Source organism: Dermacentor albipictus, chromosome 2 (genome assembly GCF_038994185.2).
Source record: "Dermacentor albipictus isolate Rhodes 1998 colony chromosome 2, USDA_Dalb.pri_finalv2, whole genome shotgun sequence".
NCBI classification, from domain to species: Eukaryota; Metazoa; Arthropoda; class Arachnida; order Ixodida; family Ixodidae; genus Dermacentor; species Dermacentor albipictus.
In genome coordinates, this window is record NC_091822.1 from 126,868,987 (window position 1) to 126,891,731 (window position 22,745).

General features: G+C 44.2%; 1 protein-coding gene across 2 annotated transcripts in view; it reads right to left on the bottom strand.

The window, feature by feature from the left end:
• Positions 1 to 252: 252 nt before the first annotated feature.
• The window catches only part of LOC135895927 (cation-dependent mannose-6-phosphate receptor-like), a 33,602-nt gene continuing 11,109 nt past the window's right edge, over positions 253 to 22,745 (bottom strand). For both annotated transcript variants that reach the window (XM_065424192.2, XM_065424193.2), the window contains 3 exons: positions 15,504 to 15,589; positions 7,771 to 7,894; positions 253 to 1,080 (listed from right to left, as the gene is read on the bottom strand). In XM_065424192.2, coding sequence (XP_065280264.1) covers positions 979 to 1,080; positions 7,771 to 7,894; positions 15,504 to 15,589 — 312 coding nt within the window. In that variant the 3' untranslated portion in view covers positions 253 to 978. The remainder of the gene's footprint in view (positions 1,081 to 7,770; positions 7,895 to 15,503; positions 15,590 to 22,745) is intronic.

A 22,745-nucleotide genomic window follows, 5' to 3' on the forward strand; every position in this document is an offset into this window, starting at 1 on the left:
TTCTTTTGCTTCCACTCACTTATGGCTCTCACATTAACGCAGGCTGCACTTAAGTGTGAAGTCCCTCGAGGCCTTACAAGCTGCATTGCACGGTCTCCTCAATATCTGCCACTGCAGTCAGAATTGCACCTATATTTCAACGAGTATTCGTGACAATGACATAGAACGAAATCATTACCAGCTGATGACAGCTAGACATGATGCTTGGACTACTACAATAAAGCACCAAGGACTCGGAACGTGTACATACTATCCTGGTTTAAGTAACGCAATATTTATTTAATTTCAGCAACATCACTATCAAAAACACTGCTGAAGATGGTGTACAGCTTGACAAGATCTAGGAACCAGCTGGGCAGCATCAGAGGCACTTGATGGACGAGAAGTCATCTCCCATGAATTATGTGCAGCCAAGTGTTACACTTGCCGTACACCACACGAGTTGTGTAAAAACAGCACACGCGCATACAAACATGACAACAACATAACAATATTGCACACCTGAAAGACGCCGAACAAAAATGAGTTTATGCAAAAAACACTATTTTAAACAGAACGGTACGTACTACCGCGAATATTTGTGCTAAAAAATATGTGGCAAGGCACCTAATCTCAAAGGGCCACATACATGAAATTCGCTATATTTAGAGATTAAATATACTAACATACTCTCCAGTGCTCCAGTCAATGCAGAACTAACTCAAACACGGTGTAGTTCCAGTCTGCAAACAGAGTTTATCAGCACACATGTCAAACTTGCACGTGAATATGTGTGGATTCTGTGGGATGGGTGCATCGTGCATGAAAAAAAAAAAAAAGAGCACAAAAAATTTCCATGGCGAACTTGGAGAGATACACGGGCTGAAAGCCTTGCAAGCTAGGCAATCATTCCACTGCTCACAAAACTTGGTTCTGCCAAACATCCCCTCAACCTGTGAACGAACATTTCATTTGAAAGTTTCTTAATTTAGCAGATCTTCAGATGTTGTCATAGCTCCTGTTTCCCCCACCTCCCGGCATTCCGTAGCTCACTGGGCCGCCCTGGCAGGTAATGTACTTGACGAAGAACACACAGCCATCCTGGACACAAGACAAAACAGACGCATAAAAGCCATGAGCTCAGCTTTTTTGTCTGCATCGAAAAACACTGACTGACTTTAACGGAAAAGCGACAGCCGGAAATTTCTGGGTGCAGTATAGGAGAGCTCTGGTATAATTTTTTATGCCATCTGCAGTTCTTTATCGTTAGCCAATACATTAGCAGATGAGACACTGTCAAGAAAATTTGGTGAAATTTCATTAAAAAATTAGATATTGTAAAACTTTTGCCACTGCTTTTCTTTCTCAACTGTACTTGTGTATAAACCAAAGAAATACAACAAAAAAAGTGAATGACTCTTGACCCAGGTAGGAAAGATGAAAGGTATAAATGAGCAGTTTATTAATGCTGCAATATATCTGAGATAGCCAGCCCTCTTCTTAACAGAAATACCATAGTTGTCAAGAAAACCATGACTTGGCAGTATCTGAAAGTGGTTACATGTGCCACAGTGATAGTTATTAATGATGGTGCTGATAATGGAATAATTATCGATTACCAGAACCACAGGCATAAAGAAAGACATCGGTAAAGCTGCTGCAGCAGGAGGTGCATGTACTTATCACCTTGTTTTGAGAACTCTAAGCACACTTCACTTCCCTTGCCCTCAACTGTATGCTGTGATCATACGACCTGATGCCATGATGAGAACTAAATTTATTTGAATTAGTTAAATTTTGACTACCTAGGGTTTTTTACCGTGCACCCCATGCACGGTACATGGGAGTTCTTGCATTTCGTCCCCATCGCATGATGAAAACTTAAAATGCAAAGTGAGGCATCAAAAACAGGCTGAATGCAATAGAAGGACAATCTGCTATTGGATGGTGACAAAAACTGGAGTAGCAGCAGGAGTGACAACACAATGACTAGGCAGGAAATGGCAGAAAAGACTGGAAAGTGATTACACCAGAACGTGGGCAATGGCATCTGTGGTAATTTTTCCCACCAAGCATTCCTTTGCTTGCGGTGGACATGGCATTTGAGTGTTTTTTTGGATTGCTCTATATGAAAATATTATGCTATATATTATGCTATTATGCTATATGAAAATATTGCTCTATTGAAAGTATTATGCTCTGTGCTGTATTCGTTTGAATATCGGTCTACCTTTCTTTTTCCCGAAAATGTTACCCAAAGTAAGCTATCGACCTATAATTATGACGAAAAAAAGAAACGACCTATATTCTTGAACAAAGCTAGCAAAAGTACCGAGCTAATAGATTCCCTCTGTCGAATCCAGTGTGGAGATTATCACAGGCTGGCTTTAAGTAATGCTGCAATCCAACACACTTGACGGCACTATGGGAGATGTCATTGGAGGTGCTGGGGACACGTGCGACACAACCAACTTCTCTAGCAGTACCGACGAGGACGTAGCTTTCCGCATCGACTAACACAGCTTAGTAGCAGAGCTTGGGGTAAATAAAGGTGTTTCATATTCAAAGGCTTTCATTATTCTAAAGAGATATGGGCTGACCTAATTTGAATTATCATTTTTCACATCTTTGCGACTTCGATGTATAAGAGTTGAGTCATATTCGTGTTAAACCTAGTTTAGAGTAAATACGGTAGATGCCTGGCAACTTTGCAACTAGCTGTAGCATGGAGCTTACACAAGCCTGCAAAGATGCCTAGGACTGTGGAAGAGGGGTGAGATAGGGAATAGTCTGAAATCAGCACTGTGTGATGCCCTTATCAGACGTGGCAGAACAAACTTGTTGGTGAGCATACTTTCAACCAGTTTCATTGCAAAATTCTGCAATACGAAGTATAAATAGTTATAGGGATAGATGAAAAGCCACGATGGCTTTCCACCCTGATTTAAACAACCTTTGCAGTAATGTGTACTTCCTTAACAAAAACAGGAAATAACAATGCCTGAAAGGCATGTCACTTCAGAACGTACAAAGGCTTGTTATTACAAACAATAAAGTAAGTTACATTGACCTAGAATACAATTACAGTGAAATAATTCTGACTTCAATGAAGAGAACAAAAAGATGGTATAACCTAACATGTTTTTTTAGAGTAGCTTTTGGAATGCAGACAAGGAGAGACATTGCGGCATCATAGTTTCTTTGTTTACAGTAACATCATGTCAGCCTATTCTGCTATGATGAATTTTCACTAAAATATAGTTCCCATTGTTCAACAACTCTAATAGCTCTTGCTGAGAAATTTAGAAGCTATGCCGGTACATGAAAAAGCTCACAGCATGCAAGAGTACAGGCCAAGGTGGCAAGAGTATAAGCACTTTTGTGCTTGCCCAGTTTATACTACTTCAGCGTGTGTCTAGGAATTTGAAGTGAGAACTAGCACATCTGTGAATGTTTTCAAATGCAGCCTTTCAGCGACCTATCAGAATAGCTAACAAATAGGTCTTACTGCCCAGGCTTAGGCATCTGTAGAGAATGGATTCCACGTGTAATTCTACATTATTTAGATGCTGTATCAGTGAGTAAAGATTTTGCTTTGCAAAATAGCATTGCTAGCAGGCTCATGTCAGTTCCCTATACTGGCTTAGGTTGTGCGAGTATTAATAAGGGGAGCCATGCCCAAAATACGGTGGAAATTACTTTTTTCTGGACCCTCTGATCGCAACAGAAGCTTGCAGTATACACAAATGCATGGCTTTTTGATATTCTTTTTTGTTACTCTGAGGAAATCATTGGTGGAGGATGTGACTTGGGCACCACCTATTATTGTTGTACAAATAATGTTTGAATTCTACACCAGTTTTAAGCGTTGTAACTGGACATAGCCACTAATGCAGCAAGCCCACATTTCAGAAGTACGGCGTCAGGTAAAAAAAAAAATTCAATCCGGGGTTTCCTGTGCCAAAACTACAACACGATTACGAGGCATGCAGTATTGGAGGATTCCAGAATAATTTCGACCACTTCGGCTTCTTTAGTTTGCACCAAAAGCTAAGTACACATGCGGTTTTGCATTTTCCACCTGTCGAAATGCGGCCACCGTGGCGGGGATGAACCCGTGACCTCAACTTCAGCAGCGCAACACCGTAGCCACTGGGATACCATGACGGGTAGTGCGAGCTTGAAAGAATGTTTTCTCAAGTCAAAGCTATATACTTCAAAGTCAGCACAGCCTTAGGTGAACACTTGTCTAGAACATATCCTAAATAAAGTTCTGTGCCATGCATTTTAGAGTCTGCTTTAGTTACCTACAGTGAACGTTCACCAAGAATATAACAAAAGCACTGATTTGCATATTATAGTCAACTTGAGCTTTCTAGAAGGTGCGTCATGTTACAGCTCAAATGGTCGAGCAGAATTTTTTGCTACGAATGGCTCAGCACAAAGTGTACCTTATTCTTCACTGCAGCTTCCCACAATAAGAATGACACCGTGATGCTAGCTTCCTTTCCGACATTTTATTTAAAACCAATATAACATATGTTTACAAGTTATAAATGTGGCTATTTGCTGTAAAAAAAATTGAGCACGCTCTGGACATTAGACTATGCTGAGCACGTAATGTAAGACTCAAAAAACAGTCCACACCTCCTATGCAAATAGACAAAATGAACACTGTTAATACAGTTTGTAGGAAGAGGCAGCACCCTACAAGTTGAACCTCAATATAACCAGCAAGGATACAATTTATAACCAGATGTAAAAAAAAAAAAAAAAAAAAATCTGAAATGTTTCTCACTGACATCAGTGTGCAACAAATCCATACTTATCACAAATATAAAACATCAGGAAGGTATTCTTGTGCTGCATGAGACCTCATTGTACCCAACAGGATTTATTTGAGTGGACTATGACTACGAAAATGTAGTGCAAGGCACTAGGCTCATATGTTATGGTTTTGTTTTATGCAGCTACATCTGCCATGGAGCCCATGAACAAGTTCAATAAGGATGGCACAATAATGGTAATAACAGAGACTAATACCAGCTTGTGCGAGAGAGTGCGTGCTGCTCTAATCAAGTAAAACTGAAAACGCTCAGTGACCGAGTTATAGTGCACCATAAAGATGTGCCTTACTGAAATATGCCTGTCATGTTCAATTATCTAGCTATGTATGTGCACGAAGAAGGGCTACTAATTTCACCTTATCTGTGATTAAGGTGGTCAATAATAGGCTCTAGCTGCAAAACCTCATAGCTACTCTGAAAATAATAGTCATAGGTAAAAAAAAAAGCTTGCAACTGACTGGGAAGACATGTAGGTATCTGACAGCACAAGCAGAGCTTCATTACCTGTACGAATGATTTAAAAAAAAAATCCAGCCTTCACGTGTGACCAGCATGAATAATAACAAGCCACAGCTGCTAACCGTCACAGCTGTTTTAAAAACAAGAAAAAAATTCTTGTCACGTACTGAAAAGACAGATTGGAATCTCCCACCATTTGGCCCTACCATAATCACACTGAGAAATGCCCCGCTGGAGAGAACACCCAGTGACAGCGTTAAGGCGTGCTTTGACACATGCAAAACTTATGGCACAACAAGCACTATGAGAGATGAAGCACACAATTGAAGGTGTATTCACCACCCAACAGAGCAGAGAGTGTGGTTGCACACTTAGAGAATTCAAGGGGTGCAGCCATACTGGACACTGTCTATGTAAGCTCAAACTTCGGACTCTACAAAACTTGCACACGAACAGGCTTTCAGAAAAATGCCGCCAAGAGTAGTTATCCGATTCAGTGTAGCCAGATTTGCAGTTTTATATTATAGTTTTACTTATTATTATTCTAATTCCAGCATTTTGCCCAATAGCATACATGTCTGAACGTACAAACGCAAGCTAGCAGAGTTATTAAAAAGAGCAATGCTCAGAAACGCATTTAGGGTGTGTTTTTGGCGTTAAACATCACCAAGCTGCAGTGAACTTATACTGCGACACAGGGCAATAATGCTGACGTATCTGAAGTTTAAAAGCTGCCTGCATTACTTGGTGGTAACCACAGCGACATGTTACAGGCAAAGCTAGAGCGTGGTTGCCACAAGAGAAGTTAAACTCCAACTCTGGGCAACACAATGACACAAATACATTGGAAAGATGTTCCATGTGGCTCCCACTTCATTAATCTCAATGTAAGCCTGGAGATACTTAAATTTCCTTCACACACTTGAGAAATTTGCATGTACTACCCCTGGTAAGACTGCATCGCAGCTGAAGACTCAAAGGTTTCAGAAAAGAAATATGCTGCTCCAGAAATTTCACTTGAAGCCAGAAACAGTGTCAACGAGGGACAAAAAACTTGCTGCATTATTGTTCCTAAAGTAAAGAAAACCCAAATACAGTCACCGTGATGTGGAGGAAGTTGCAAATGACTTACGTCCATGCAAGTTAGTAATGAGAGTCAGCGTTTAGGCAACGAGGCATTTTGATCGGAAGCTCATAGAAAAAAATTTAGTTAAGTGGCTTCTGGGACAGGCCATAAAAACATACACATAGAAGAAGAACTAAACAAGGTTAAGTAAATAAGCAATGCCTACCAACGTAGTGGAATGAAGGACCACGTATAGTGCAGCACATAAAGATAAACTCGTATAAGACATGCATAAAACAAAGGGACATAAACTGCACACTAAAACAAAACAGGCTATCTATCCAAAAGGCTACCGAAGACAGTCTAAAAACTTTCAAAGAATGCCTTACAAACCATCTGTGGCAGTAAACATCAAAACAAGAGCTGAAAAGATATCTAAAGGAATGATGGTGAGATTAGTATAGCCATAAACCATGAGGTAAGTATATAAAATTATGAAAGTCACTAAACAAAAGTGAAACATCTTGAAAATAATTTTTTTTGATACTCAAAAATATCAGCCTCTGCTGAAACACATGGCAGTATACAAGCAAAGCTGCTTAATTAGAATGTCGAAACATCCAGTGGCAAATGGTGTTCAGGTAGAGAGCTTTGGCACAGCAAATATCACAAATAATCTAGAGGTAGGTCCACAGGGCATAAAATAATGTGTATCACTACAAGGGGCATTCCTTGAAGTAAGAGTAAATATTCAGGCCATAAAAATGCATTACCTTGAGATCCGTCCTGTTTACGAAACTATTGCCTATGTTACACTTATGCTTTATGTGGTGGATAAGTGCAACTACTGCTGAACCTGCCAAAGAACTCTAGCATAGCATAAACAAGACAAGGATGCCGGAAAAGCCCATGTCTCAGCATTCATAGGCTCTGCTTACATCTTGTCTTGTTTATGCTACACAAGTATTCCAAGATAGATTTGAACAAGCCCACATTGCAGTGTTAGCAAATTTACAGATGTTTTCTCTGCCCCCAGTAACTATCTCTGTTGTTGGCATGAGTAATAGTTACAGGGCCCACATAGATACATTGCTGGAAGGAAGGGGCTGTGGGTGATACCTGTCAAGCCTTGTTTGATAGACATTGCACTCTATGATCGTCGAAGTTGCATACATGGCAGACGTTTAAACGTGTAGGAGACTAGAGAGAGCACGTGTAAATTTTTGGTTGTGGATGCTTCGTGCTAAATAATACTCAGCCCCAGAAAGTTTGACCAAAGATGGCTTCGCCCTCAAGATATCAGGGCCCCAAAATATGTTTTGGTCCAAAAGTGTTACAGCCTTAGATGACGGCCGAGTCCCTGACAGACTGGGGCAGACACGCGATGCAGATGGAATCCTCAACAAGCGAGAAACAGACCACGCAGAGTCCGGGCAGCTCGCTCCAAAACTGGTGGTGGGGCACCATCTCCCAGCCACGTGCCCCATTGTTGTGGTTGATCAGGATACCACCAATCAGGTACACCAGCAGTGCAATGAAGAACCTGTGATGCGCATGCCAACATAAATGTCAGGATGTAGCAGCAGTGTTTAAGGCTACAAGTGCTCAAATGTTCTGTATTTTATGTAATTCTCAATAGCAGTTCCATGAAATGAAATCGAGACTCTGCCACCAGAATTGCAGCACTACACTAAGCATGCATCAATGGCCAGACTCAACACAACGACCAGGTAAAGTTGACTATAGAAATTCACAAGACATCGGATTTCTCTAAAAAAAAAAAATGAACTCCCATAAAGCCCAGGCTGAAATTCCAAGTTACAGCAAGCAGTTTTTCCGATCGACGAATGGTCAATTAAATTAGATTCACATCAGCTGTAGAATCCATGTCACCCCAGTCAGGGATGTGAATGTCAACGAAGGCAACAGTGATAGGAATTTTGATGGAAATTAAGGGAGGCAATAGCGTTCTTCCACGACCTGCCTCTTTACTTTGCATAGCTCCTGCGTTTTGCTGCAGGGTGTGTTGCGAAGCTTGGTGCAAATAAGGTTGGCAGCAGCCGCACATCTGTCAAAGTGTGAGTGAAAAAAATGTGCGATTTATTTCACTGAGTCTCTCTTGAATCAGCATTAAGTAAAGGTTTTCCATTGGTGAACGTGCTTAGCCAGCTACATTGTGAGCAGTTGCTTTGTGTGCGACCTTTACGCTGAAGTGACCTGTATAACCAAGGACTTACGAGGTTCTAAACATTTCATTTAAAGACGTCTGACAGCACTGCAATCAGGGAGGCCAGCACTCACAGCCTGGAACTAGAACAGACTGTGGGGAATGCATATTACTCTTTTTCATATAATTCTATTAGATCATGCTGACATTACGTCATAATGATCATACTGACATTACATCATAATGTAGTGTTCCTGTGGTTTATAGCTTGCTTCTAACGTGTGGTAGCATGTACATAGGCCGGACTTGTCAATGCGTGATGTTAGATATGGAGCTGTTTCCTGCGATTACTTCGAGTTCCCCAGACCACATCGGATGGCAGCACAGCTAATTGAGGAATGCAGAAGCAGGAAAGTGCATTCCAGAGAAGCGGCTGAGCAAACAAGTTTAAGGCAACAAGTTCACGTGCCAACAAGTTCGTGCGTCGCCGGGATTAGAAGGGGGCCTCGTACAATGGAGCTCAATCGTCCCCCTTCGGCTTTGAAGAAGGCATCTGCTACCGCTGCGGAGCCGAGCCACCGGGTGCAGGTGGGCCCTTGTGCAATGAAGCATGAGCGCCCCTCCCCCCCCTCCTTCTCCAGCCTAGAAGAAGTGGATTGCCAGTCTGCGAGGCAAGACCGCAGAGAGCCGCCAGGTGCGACACCGCGACACGGGCGCCTACCATTGGCTGAAAGTGGCGTCATCGGAGCGGACTCTTCCATTGGTGAAACATGACGTGACTTACAGTGCTCGAAGGGTTTATAAGAAGCCTTCCAGAGAGACCTGAGAATTCTGGGACATACCCTGATTCCCTGATTCACCTCTCTCGAACTTCTTGCCGCGGGCCGCAGCGTCCGAGTTGCTGCCGGCCCGTAATGTCTGTACGAATGTTACTTGTCGCTCACCTCCTTGTACATAATGTAGAATAAATCCCTCCCAAGTTTTGGGTTTTCATCCCGAAGTCCCGTCCTCCAACCCCTACATCTGGTTGGCAGCGGTAGGATCGCCTCCGAATGCATCAGCTGGTGGCAGCGCTACGGATAAACCTTCGTCAAGAGAGATCCTAAGGAACCGGGAAGAGCGAAGAAGAGAGAGCCTTCGTCGAAAGAGGTCCGAAGAAACTGGGAGTAGCGAAGAAGGAGCGAGCCTTCGACCCAGGGAGTCTGGAGGAACCGGAAACAGCGGACGAATGAACCGGATGGCAGGGTGCTGCAACCGTAAGTGAGCGCGTGGTTTTTTTCCTTATGATTCGCCAGACTCAAAGGTTGTGTGTTCAATTTTGATAGTTCTGGGAATCGGGAGTTTGTTGCATTGTGTGTTTGCACAAATTAATTAAGGAAAACAGTTTTAACCACCTGTCGGGGCAGCTGCCATGGATCTTAGAAGGTTGACGAGGTTAGGCTTGTTGTTGGTGTGCGACGATTTGGGAGTTGAGGCGGACGAACGGATGGAAACGCCAGCTATCATAAAGGCGATTAATGATAGTGGCAATGATGACAAAAGCATTGCGCTTGCTTGGGAGGTGATACAGGAGCCACGGGAGCGTGTGCGTCGTGTACGTTTGCGAGAGCGTCGTGAGCTTAGGAGTGAGCGTCAGCGTGAAGAACGCGAGAATGAACGGAAGCAGGAGCTTCAAGAACTTACTCTTAGGTGTGAGCGTCACGGACGTGAGAATGAACGCGAACGTGAGCGAGAGGAAAAGTATGAGAGAGAGAAGGCAGCACTGATCAAAGAGATACAGTATTGTGATCAGTTATTGGCACAGAGACAACGGCTGTCTGAGAATTCTGTAGGTAGTACAGAGCGAAAGAATGAGGAAGCATCTAGCAGATTTTCGCCAGAAGCCGACGAAAAGAGTAGTGCCTGTGAGATTGGCTGCAGATTCATAAGTGAAGGGAAAAGGCTAGCTGCTAACGATGCCTTAGTGGCAACAGAGGCCGTTAAAGGCCGCAGTGAGAACGACGAGGTGCTGTGCCAACAGATGACTGTAGAGACAGCTAGGCCAGCTGCGAACAAATTGGCACAGTTACCGCGTGTGTGCGTCGCTGGTGATGTTAGCGAAGTTGCTAGCGAAGAAAAGGGTACTTCTGACCAGACAGAAGCGAGCACCCATGTAGAGCCAGATGTGCGTGCAGAAGTGAAGTGCGAGCTGGACGATGCAGTTGAGAATAGCTCTCGGGGTGGCGAGCTCCGTAGCTCACGTGAGAACAACTGCATTGTTCAGGGATCGGTGCGGCTCTCCGCCAGTCTAGATAGCCTAGATAGGGATGGTTCACTTATTAATCATTCGGACTGTGCGCGTGAGACAGCGATCGATACCGACGGGCTGTGTGCCGATGCACAGCGTGAGCTGGGCAATGTAGCAGAGGGCAGTTCGCAAGAGTGCGAGTTGTCTTACTCGAGTAAAGCCTGCTGCATTGTTCCCATTGTTCCAGAGTCGGTTGGGCTGTTCGCCAGTCGAGGCAAAGTGAGAGTAGATTTAAATGTAAATCACTCAGACTGCGCGGGTAAGAGGCCGATCCGGGCCGACGAAATGTGTACCGGCCAGCACGAGGCACGAGAAGGCTACATGAAAGCGAGTGCAAAGACAAAGCGCCTTAAAAAGAAGCGCGGTAAAAACCGAAAGTCGGTAATTAATGTAGCGCCGCCAAAGATGTCGAGAAACCCAAAAGGGCAGGGCGCGAGGAAGAAGGTGCGGTCGTCTAGGACGATGTTGACGCATCCAAAATGGTCGAGCCACCGGTCAAAGGGGGACCGCGAAGAATGTTCTGCGCGGACGCGGACAAAGGGCACGAGGCTGTTAAACTCCTCGTCGTTCCGTAGTTCTTTTCATAGCTCAGCGTGCAGTTCGAAGAAACGCAAGGTGGCAGGACGAGGCCAGGTGGGGAGTGGCGACGCGGTCAGTCGAGTTCGTGTTGAAAGCGGGGCGCCGGGACGCAAATTGGCAGGAGACCGTAACGTCTTGGGGGAGCTGATAGTGAATCAGCCCTTTTGTTGTCTCTCGACAGCCAGAGTAGCTTTGAAACTTCGCCCACCTCGGGTCAGGCTGAAAGTATGAGTCAGTCGTAAGCAATCGGGAACGGGAAGCCAAGAGAGCTTCCGTAGAAGCAAAACGTGTTATTTGTTTTTTATTTTTGAGCATCGGAAAATTTCGCGATTTGAGACTAGAGTTTCTTTCAATGTGTAAAGGTATGAGCTTTGTTTGTGTTTTCGTTTGAGAAGCTCGAGATTTGAAAGATGCGTTTTATGTAAACATGTAGTCTCGCGAGATGCTCATTAATAAGTAGATAGGTTTTTTTTTTGTGTGTGTGTGAGTAACCTGAGGGTCAAGGTTATTGTTGAGAGGCCTATCGTAACGCGCGTGTGTGTTATTTAACCTTCTTTCTTTTTAAGCGTTTTTGAATTTTGTAAGGTTAAGCGCGTAGATTTGAGTGAGTGCATGATTTGCACTGAGAAGCGTTCTTAGTTCCATTAGCGCATGTCCTGTGTGGACGGAAGGAAGCAGATTTATGAGTGGGTTGCTCGTGTGTGTATAGGGCAGCCGTATTCTGACTTCTCTGATAAGTATGCGTGGAACGAGTTATTAAAAAGACGCATTATTTTAAGAGTTCTGCGGAGTGTGTAAGTCCCGCAAGTTTAATTGTTCGTTTATGTCACGTGTCCTGTAGGACTTTCAGGGAAGAAACGTGAGTAGGCGTGAATGCAAAGTTTGCCTACAATGCAAGTACGCGTTCTGTTTAGTGACCACAAGGCTGGTGCACTTGTGATTACGTACTTGTGAGGTTGACCAGATTGTTCAGTGGCACCAATACGTGCGATAAGTACGCCACTGCGATAGATTGAAAACATGCTGTTCGTGTAGTTAGGCCACTTAAGTTATGTTCGGCTGTTTTCATTTGTTGTTTGCATCGTCAACGACCCTTTTGTTTTGCAACAACAATAGTACTCTGGTCTTGTCGGCAATCGAGGAGAAATGGATAGCTGTTTGGAAGGGTGGTTGGAACTGTTTAGTCAAAATTGGGGAAAGAAAAGATCAGGGTTCATTTTGACTCAGTAATAGCCTGGCGAGTCAGGGGTGAAGAGCCTGCGCTTACGCGTGGTGCAGCGCTGTGTTGTTTGGTTTGTTTGACGTATGTTCTCCAGGGCCCAGGATCCCGAGGGTTGTCAAACGAGGCTCGACCCCAGTACCCTGCAGCTTCTTTCAGCGTTCCTCATGGCCAGCGAATTGAGTTCACCGGCCATTCAGAACAACCGGGGCGAGGACGAGCTGTTAGATATGGAGCTGTTTCCTGCGATTACTTCGAGTTCCCCAGACCACATCGGATGGCAGCACAGCTAATTGAGGAATGCAGAAGCAGGAAAGTGCATTCCAGAGAAGCGGCCGAGCAAACAAGTTTAAGGCAACAAGTTCACGTGCCAACAAGTTCGTGCGTCGCCGGGATTAGAAGGGGGCCTCGTACAATGGAGCTCAATCGTCCCCCTTCGGCTTTGAAGAAGGCATCTGCTACCGCTGCGGAGCCGAGCCACCGGGTGCAGGTGGGCCCTTGTGCAATGAAGCATGAGCGCCCCTCCCCCCCCTCCTTCTCCAGCCTAGAAGAAGTGGATTGCCAGTCTGCGAGGCAAGACCGCAGAGAGCCGCCAGGTGCGACACCGCGACACGGGCGCCTACCATTGGCTGAAAGTGGCGTCATCGGAGCGGACTCTTCCATTGGTGAAACATGACGTGACTTACAGTGCTCGAAGGGTTTATAAGAAGCCTTCCAGAGAGACCTGAGAATTCTGGGACATACCCTGATTCCCTGATTCACCTCTCTCGAACTTCTTGCCGCGGGCCGCAGCGTCCGAGTTGCTGCCGGCCCGTAATGTCTGTACGAATGTTACTTGTCGCTCACCTCCTTGTACATAATGTAGAATAAATCCCTCCCAAGTTTTGGGTTTTCATCCCGAAGTCCCGTCCTCCAACCCCTACAGTGAATACCTGTTTGTTGGAATGCAAATGGTTATTTCGAAGTACCATGCACTCACACTTGAGAGGCCATTGCTAGGAGTGTGGTTGCATGCCCTTTTTACATGATACTGCAATACTTTTATGGCACAGGGATCCGCAAACTAGGGAGAATATTGAAGCCTTTCCCATCGCCAAATGTAATGACACCTGTATCAGCCAGCTTTCAGTCATGCTGCATGACAAAGCGTTATTTTTTTTGGAAGGCCTGTCTAAACGATCATGCGCAATTTGAGCTGAAATAGAAGTGCAAGTTTTTAGCGTTTTCTTTTTTGTCTGTTAGTGTTTTTCTTTCTCAGTAATATGAACTGCTTTTTCGTCACATGATTGTGTACTGGTCTATCTATTACAGCCTGTTTTTCAAAATAAATATTAGTTGTGAATGCAGCACTGTGTCATTGCCTTCTACTTCTTCGTGTTTGGTCTTTGTGCACTTTGCTCCTCAGTAATGTGCATAATAAAGCCAATAGGCAAAGCTAGCGGAGGCCCGCGGTCAATACATACTGGCAGCACAGTGCATAATAGTATAAGCATCACAGTGAAGATACAACGCATTTCCAAGTAATGATTATAGTAAAACAATATGTACAAGCCATGACTTTCTTTTTTTTTTATTATTGCCGACTGTGTGCATCTATTTTGCACTCAGTTTTCTGCATTGCGGGTAATTGATTACCTCAATAAATTGTTTTCCGCTTTTAAGTTCTTAATATTTTGTTTATCTGCAAATCTCCACAGCTACATGACAACATATGCTCACAGTGCACATGCAGGAAAAGCCAGCAAGAGTCAATGGTGAAAATAGCATCACAGCCAGACTCAGCGTGCGGCTCAAAGTTGGCATTTGGAGGAGCATGTGCTATCAGTAACAACTTTATCAATATTCAGAGCAGTATAGCTAAAATTTACTCTGCATTGAGAGAAAAGTAGTATGCTACCAATATGACACATGACGCAGGTACCTATAAAGGCGAAATTAATCTGCGCACTCTCGCGAAAAATTCAAGCGGCTGGAAGTGTTTGAACACTAATGAAATGTTCCCCTTAACAATGAATGACCCTGTAACTAAGCATAGTGACAAGGTAGTGAGAAGAATCCTGGTGGCGGCAAAAAAGCAATTGCACGTCGGTTCTGTAGGTACAACGAAATTAGGTCTGTTAACTATCATAGAGCAACACCACTTCTCTGTCAGAGCTCTTTATCAGTTTTGAATTTCCCCACAGGCACCGTAGTTCAGCATCCAGACAAGGAAGTGATTGGTGAAAAGTGTGAGGTGTCTGTTCATATAGCCACATCATTCGTGGACAAAAAAATGACACTTCCTCGAGCAGTACCACTGCCCCAACAATGACAACACCAACACAAGTACAATAAACCCTCGTCAGCTTGAACTCTGGTATCTCCCAATATCGATCAAGTTGAAACTTTTTCCTGGCTCGGTGTCATCTTCATGTATTTTTCACTTATGTTGAAATGTTTGTGTGCCGTACTCCAAGTAGCTAAATCTCAGCTGCGAAAATGTAGGGAAAGATCACACTACCCAAAGGTTTCCATATCTTCTGTGCACCTGCAATATCACCAAAAGGTGACAAGACCACAAGTTTCTAATGAATTCCGCTTGATTCTATGCCACTCCTATCATCCACTATTCACGGCTGGCTGCGATCTCATTAATAATGTGGGCAGAGCATCAGTCTGACTGCTGATGAAGTGCGATAAGCGTGAGAAGGCACATGCGACCTCCACAACATGCATGCTCATGTGTGCACATAGCATCATTAGTTTGCTTATTTGCCATGCTTTGCCTTTAAATGCGTAAATGCTCATGGCCACAAAAGGTTAAAATCTGAAGCACACCAAGGTCCTGAAGTGTATTTTTGGAACTGGTATTATCAAACAACTCTCTCCGGCCAACATGCAAATTGACTGGAACCACTTACAAGATTAGTAGAACAGATCCAGCACTCAAACCACCAGTGGGCGCCTCCGGGGTGCAGGCACCAGAAAACGGGATTGTGATGTTGCGCTGTAATGATTCAAGCAAAAGAAATGTCAAAAATTATAAATAAATAATAAAAATTGCTGGCTCTCGCGTAATCGAGAGCAGATATAAGCATGAAATGGCAACCAGCTAAGGAGATCGGTTGGAGATGACACTAGCCACAATCTTAAAATGAGTGTAGTGCATGTTCGCAACGGCCCACCGCACCACACCACACTGCACCACGCCATACTGTGCAATGATCCATATGGATGCTGCCCAGCTACAAGAATAAAACTGGCTGAAGGCCGCATGACAGGTAGCAAAAGACGCCAGGGAAACAGAGTGCACTGCCTAGCTAGAAGAAGAATGAATTCTGTGGTTTTATGTGCCAAAACCACGAAGCACTCCGTAGTGGGGGCTCCAGATTAATTTTGACTATCAGGGACCTTTAACGTCCCCCCAGTGCACGGGACATGAGCATTTTTGCATTTTGCCTCCATCGAAATGCAGCCGGTGCGGCTGAGATTTGATTCTGCGACCTTGTGGTTAGCAGCGCAACACCATAAGCACTAAGCCACCGCTACGGTTAGAAACGCCTGAAGGAGGCACCACACAGCGTGGTGCCATCTCTCGAGATGATGCACAACCCGCAGCATGGAACTCGCGGGCTGCTGGCATTTAGCGCTCAGTGCCAAAAGATGTCAACTACACAAATACAACTACAACGACAAATACAACTTCAGCGCACTAGAAGTTACAGCTTGAGTGATATTGTGAACAACCATTATGAAGAACTCGGAAGAAACATTTTTTGTAACTTGTTTGGGCAGAACCTAGCCTATCTAATGAAGTCCTGTACAAAGGGTTCGGGGCCAGAGACCGCATTATTTTATGTTTTGACTGGTTGCATGGATGATCTCGGAGTGCTCAGATACTGGCTCTAGCTTTTGGCTCAAGGTCACTTGAAGGTCGCCGACAACGGGAGCTAAAAGCGTTTGATGCTTAATAATAAGTCTGAGAAAATGTGGCAAGGAAAGAGCAGTGACTCGGTCATTGTGGTGGTCCTGACAGCTTACTAAAACCACTCTGAGCAACCAATGTCCACACCTAAAATTGTGCCTGCAAAATAATGCTGCTCATTATGCATGCAAAAACTACAAGTCGTTGCTGCAGAGGGAAACAGTAAAAGCAGTCATATTGCTCATTGATGAAGTTGCACATCACTACGAAAGAACTAAAGTGGACTTAAAAAAAAAGGCAGTGCAATGCAGGGTTGTTTTCAACCTATCAAATACGGTGGTCACTACTACAGGATCTTCTGGCTCTCAATATGCCCATCCATGTGGTATAGCAAAAAGAATTGTCATTTTGTTGTGGCAGTTATCAAACACACACACACACACACACACCCACCCACCCACGCACACGCACGCACACACACACACGCACGCACGCGCACACACACACACACACACACACACACACACACACACACACACACACACACACACACACACACACACACACACACTAAAGTAATGAAGAAACGGCATAATTTCATGGACACAGCCACCCTTGCTGACATTGTCTACATCTTCATTGGATCAGTTTGCTCTATGTTCAATGGCACTCTGAGGTACACCCTTTTAGAAGGCCATTAAACATTACTATAAAATTTTCTGGTGATGGCATCAAAATTGTATTGTAAGCAGTGACAGTGTTAATGTTTCTGCAGCACCAGAAGATTACTTTTCACACTGCAGTTCAGTGACAAAGCCATTACCAAACACCTTTTCTTTCTGCTTTTGCATTCAAGGTGCATATGCATTAAATTTCCTTACGAAAAACAAACAAAAAATGTGCAGCTATCTCTTGTAGTTTTACGACATGCCATGGCATGTGCATGACATGTACTATTCTGCAGAAACATTTGGAGTTCATTTGCCAGTGTGAGAAAGGCAGGAGAATGGCTGAATCTTGATTCATGGGGTTTAACATACTACAGCAAAAAAGTGCTGGACTATGAGAGATGGGCTATGGATTAGCTTTGGGCACCTGCAATCATTCAAAGCATGTCTAAGTCAAACCCACAGACACTTTTGCATTGTTTTCTGCATCATAAAACTGTATGGTGAAGGAGTGAATGAAACCCAGTTTTGTGGGAAAGCAGTTGTAACAATAAATTGTTTTGTTGCTTGTAAATATATTTACAAAAGCTTCTAAGTAAGTTTTTAATTAGCCTTCAGAAGCTTTAAGCCCTCTAGACCCACAAATACAACATGACGTCTGCATGGTACAGGCATTCTTCCAACAATGGCATCGCATACCACGCGTATCCAGTACCCTGCTTCACCAACAGTGCTGCCATCCTAGAGAAATTTCCCTAGATATAGGGATTTTGCACCTTTATTAGGAAAAAAGGGGCGTATGTCCAGGTCTAAGGAAATTTGCGCAACATGGATAAAAGAACTCCGAGACGTAACAAAATGCTATGACTGCATGTTTGATTACAGCCCCTGCAAATTTCCTTTGCATTAGCATGAGAAGTATGACTTATGATAGCACTGCGGCCCAGTGAATGAATGTTGCTAAGTAAACGACAGTGTGTCAATGCCCTAGGCTCGTAAATGAAGCACTGCTACTATGCTGTAGCCGTTCGTACCCCAACCTGCTCTGTCGATTTCTGTGCACTTTTCACGAAATATTCGGGACAAACGCATGCTGCACTGCAATACCCAACAAAGTAGCACAGGCAAATTTTAGCGCAAGCGAGACCATACCTAGCACTAAGCAGGACAGGGTGGTTGTGGCTCTGAGCAGCAGACTATGCACATGTGTACTAAAATTTACCGGAAACTGCCCATAAGCAGAGCAACCTCGGACAGAGCCCCAGTGGTCACCTGTTTGAGTTTTGGAGAGGGAAAGCGGGGAGGACTACTTTCTTCATGGCGCCAACAAAGTTACTACGTATGCCCTCTGAATATAGTGAAATGGGTCTGTCCATATAAGGTTCTGTGTCAATCGATCTTGGCACTTTGTTATTGTCCAAAGTTGTTTTGCATGTAGAGCGAAGTACAAACATGCTAATGTCTTCAGTGAATATTGCTTAAAGGCAGTGTTTGAAGTCAGGGAGGGCCCGGGGGGCACAAGCCCTCCTGCATTTCTTAATTAAGGTGGGGCTAGGCCCACCTCTGCAGTTCAACTGCAGAGGTGGGCCTAGCATTGCAGCACCCATTCGACAAAAACTGGAGGCGATTTTATTACCAGTAGTGCCTTGTGTGAGGCAATTTAACGCTTCAATTTTTCTATTTATGATTTAATCGTGATAATCCGTTGATGTGACATGAGTAAAAACAGGAAAGCAGGTATTGTCATACCACTGCACATATTTCCCCGAGGCACTACAAATGACCATCACCACCCTGGGTGGACTAAAATTCTTCGCCCAGTGTACTGTTTCATGAGCCACCTGAATATAAAGCTACCAGCCCGTGAATCAGTGAAGGTTCACCTTGGTTTCTTTATGTTACCAGTAAATTTTCATTCATTTAGTTGTGCGTTATGAGTGGTATGCTGTACCAAAGACGCATGAATTTTGTACACTTTTGTAGGCAAATAGGCGCAAAACCGTAAAATATACTGTTGAAGTGCCTCGAGTAGTCAATGCAGCAAGGCAACTCATGTTCTGTATTGCAGCTAGATCTAGTTGCATTGAGCTCACATATCTTTAACCCTTTACTTCGCTAGTTACCTTAGAAAAAACATTTACAAAAGGCCAAGATTTTTCAATTTCTTGATTGAATCGGCACATTAAGTAAATGCGAATAATACATTCAGAATAATATATTTGTTTGCTGAACACCCATAAAAATTTGTCTAATTCTAGAGAAAGTTTGCTTTTTCAGAGCTAATAAAGTAAACAAAATGTGAACACCCCGAACCCAACTTCTGTGGCCTGTGATAGCTATGAAAAAACCAATTATCAGGTAGAATAACATTTAGTCATGTAGGAAGGCCCTCGTATGGCACACATCAAACGCAATATCACAAAGAGTGCCATTCCAGTCTTCACAGCATGTATGCATTTCCTTCTTATTATACTTTTACATACTATAGTAGTATGCACTTATATAGATATATGTATATATAGGTCCAAGAATAGAAGCACGTAGGAAAAACACCGGGACGTTACTGCAATTTCGGGCGAGGACGGGCCTCCATCGAAGCAAAGGCTAGTCCCCAGCCAAAACATTAGTAAAATCTGAGCATTTTTTTTTACACGCTTCTATTCTTTGACCTGCTTCACTGCCAGATCCTGTGATAGCACCTCACTGGTGTGTGCGTGTGCGTGTGTGTGTGTGAGCAGCCCAAATTCGCAGTCATTCTTGGTTTACTTGCCCAACAGTTTCTGTTGGTGGATCGCCCTGTTTTCAAGGGCTGTTGCCCTTCAAAAAGGTTAGTCTACGGACTGGAATTGTTGGGCAAATAAATCAAAGATAACCGCAAAGTTGAGCTTCTCATTTTTATAAATATGCTTGGCCAATTAAAAAATCCTGGCACTATATATATGTATATACAAGTGTGTGTGAGTGTGCGTGTGCTATACTGGTTGCTGCACTATCAGCCCCTCCCCCCCACCCTCCACTGACGGGAGACTTTAAGCACTGCTTAAAGGGATACTAACGGAAAATATTAGGTGAACAGGTACTGCTAAAATACTATTTCAGAAATCTCACAAGAAATCTGCCAAGGAAAGACTTAGTTTAAGAGAACATCACGTTTAAGAGTCCTTATGCCTTGTGGAATCTCCGGGTCTCGCAGGAGTACCGACCACCATGGGTTCAAGCTTAGCGAGCCACAGGGCCACGTCAGCTGCCAGCCTCTGGTGCCGCGGCGCGCGAGCTCAGGCCACAAGGAGCAACCGAGCAATGCACGCAAAAGCACAGTCTCGCCCTGAGTTAACGGAAGCTGTTTATTGTATCCGGTGGCACTTGACACTGCACAAATGCCTGATCTTGGTGCGCCGGGAAACCAAAGGGGTCTCCCACTAAGGGTGAGAAATACAGTCAGGGGTGCTTATAGCACATCGCTGTGAAAGCACAGGCTCAAGCTGGGACACGCCACCAAGAAAAGTCCTGGAGGCTATGCTACTTGCTCTCGCGATAACCAATGGGCCAACTTGCAAGAGCTCGGGCAATCTCCTTCGGCTTGGGCCTCCAATTAGTGTGGCTCAGTGTGGTACGATGTCGTGTGAGCACTAGGCACTCGTTCTTCGGATTAGCGTCTGGACTGGATAAGCATAAGGTATGCGCTCCCCGCATGGGCAAAGTCATCGTGCATGAACCCAAGTCCTAGCCATAAAGGTGTTGGTGGACGAGAGGAAGCACATTCGTACCTGGCGCAGCCCCAAGGGAGAAGAGACGTGCTACTGCCACAAGAGTAGCTGCCAGGGGCCGCCTCATGACATCTTAGCCCTGCCCTCACTGCAAACTATCGCAAGTGGAGCGCCACCACTGACAACCGGTACAGAGTGAAAAGGGGGTCAGGCGTAAGGACGGTAGCACAGGTGAGTGCACCTGCGCAATGGCGCATCAAATTCCCCAAATCCCCACAACTGTTAGCGCAATCCAAATTGTCCGCCTCCACGGAGGGAGTGATGATTTTACATATGCCATCACCACCCTTTACTGCTGTCAGCGAGTAAAATAGTGCTTTACCGACGACGCTACAGGTTCCTGTGCAAAATGCAAAAGCATGATCATGGTGAAACTGACCCCAAACAGCATTGTATTCGCCGCTGCAGCTGCTCTTGGTCAAATGGCGTGGAATGTTTGGGCATCCTGCAACATCACATGGTCGTCGCATTCTCTGCTATTTGCAGTTTGTGAAAGTTTCTCAAGCCAGAAAAACCAGCACAGAACTATGCGATAACGAAGCTACTGAAATGCGAAAGCACAGAAGGTGGAGCGTAAATTGAAAATAAATCCTTTTGACCGCCCACGTTGTCAAGCGTAACATTAAGTTCTTTTTTGGGAAAATCGAATATAATGGGACAAGAAGCATTTTCTTTTTTATTATATTGCAATGCAATGATCCTTTTTATTACGAGTGCTTGCGTACTAGTCCCAGAATTAGAGAGAGGAATGCCTACAGTTATCACTCTAGTACATAACTGAATGTCTCCAAGAAATCTCAAATAGTTTTCTACATTTACTTCAATTTCTAGATTACAAAAGCTCCATGCACAATAATATTGAAGCGTTAGGCATTCTTGAGCATTAATCTATTACTTTAGCTTGACTTAGAGGTGCCCTGAACCACTCTTTATCGAAGTGGGGAAAGGCATTTTAAGTGAAAATAGGCTATTTTAGAAATACTTTGCTGCAAAAAGTACTTCAATGCGTTCAGCAGAAGCGGAGCTATTGGCAATCAAACACGGCCTCCACTGTGCTCCCATTCCTTCTTCAATGCCTTGCACTGCGAAGGCTATGGCGCAGTGGGGCATGACTACAACGTTCAGCCTTCGAAATGTCACCTTGGTGAGCAGTTAAAATTTCATTTTGGATGTTAACATAGATGCCACAACTTCCGCTTCTGGTGCCTACGATGCGCCAAACATAAGCCGAATGCATTTGTCCTCAGCGAGTCGCAGTGAGCTTTGCCAGTGGACTCGTGGCAGAACCCCGCACCGGCCGCTGTATATATGCCATGTAGCCGACCACAGTTTTATGTCAGCAATCGGCCAATAGCAGCCGTCTAAGGGAATCATGAAATAGTGTGTCTGATTACGAAATAGTGTGTCTAGAGGAGAGTGAGGACAGGGCCTTCTGTTGAAAAGAGCGTTTTAGAGAGAGGCGACTTCATGATCTGCTTGCAAGCTCCACACACTCCACACAGCAGTGTATGCTACCCGCGGACTATGTTATTTGACCAAACCCGAGGGGTGGCTCAAGGCCCCTTTAATGTTTGCTTTTAGTGTCCCTTTAAAAGCAGGAGGTCCAGTTATCATATAACAATCTGCACTGCAGCATAAATTCAGCTTGATTACAGTGACTTCATCATTTAGATATCTTAAAATGAGCTTAGAAAAAAACTTAGGTTATAAAATTTGCTGTCTGTTTGCATACTACAAAAAACAAAATCATCTTCACAGAAAACATTTAAAAACTGATCATGAATAATCGTACATTGCAAAAAT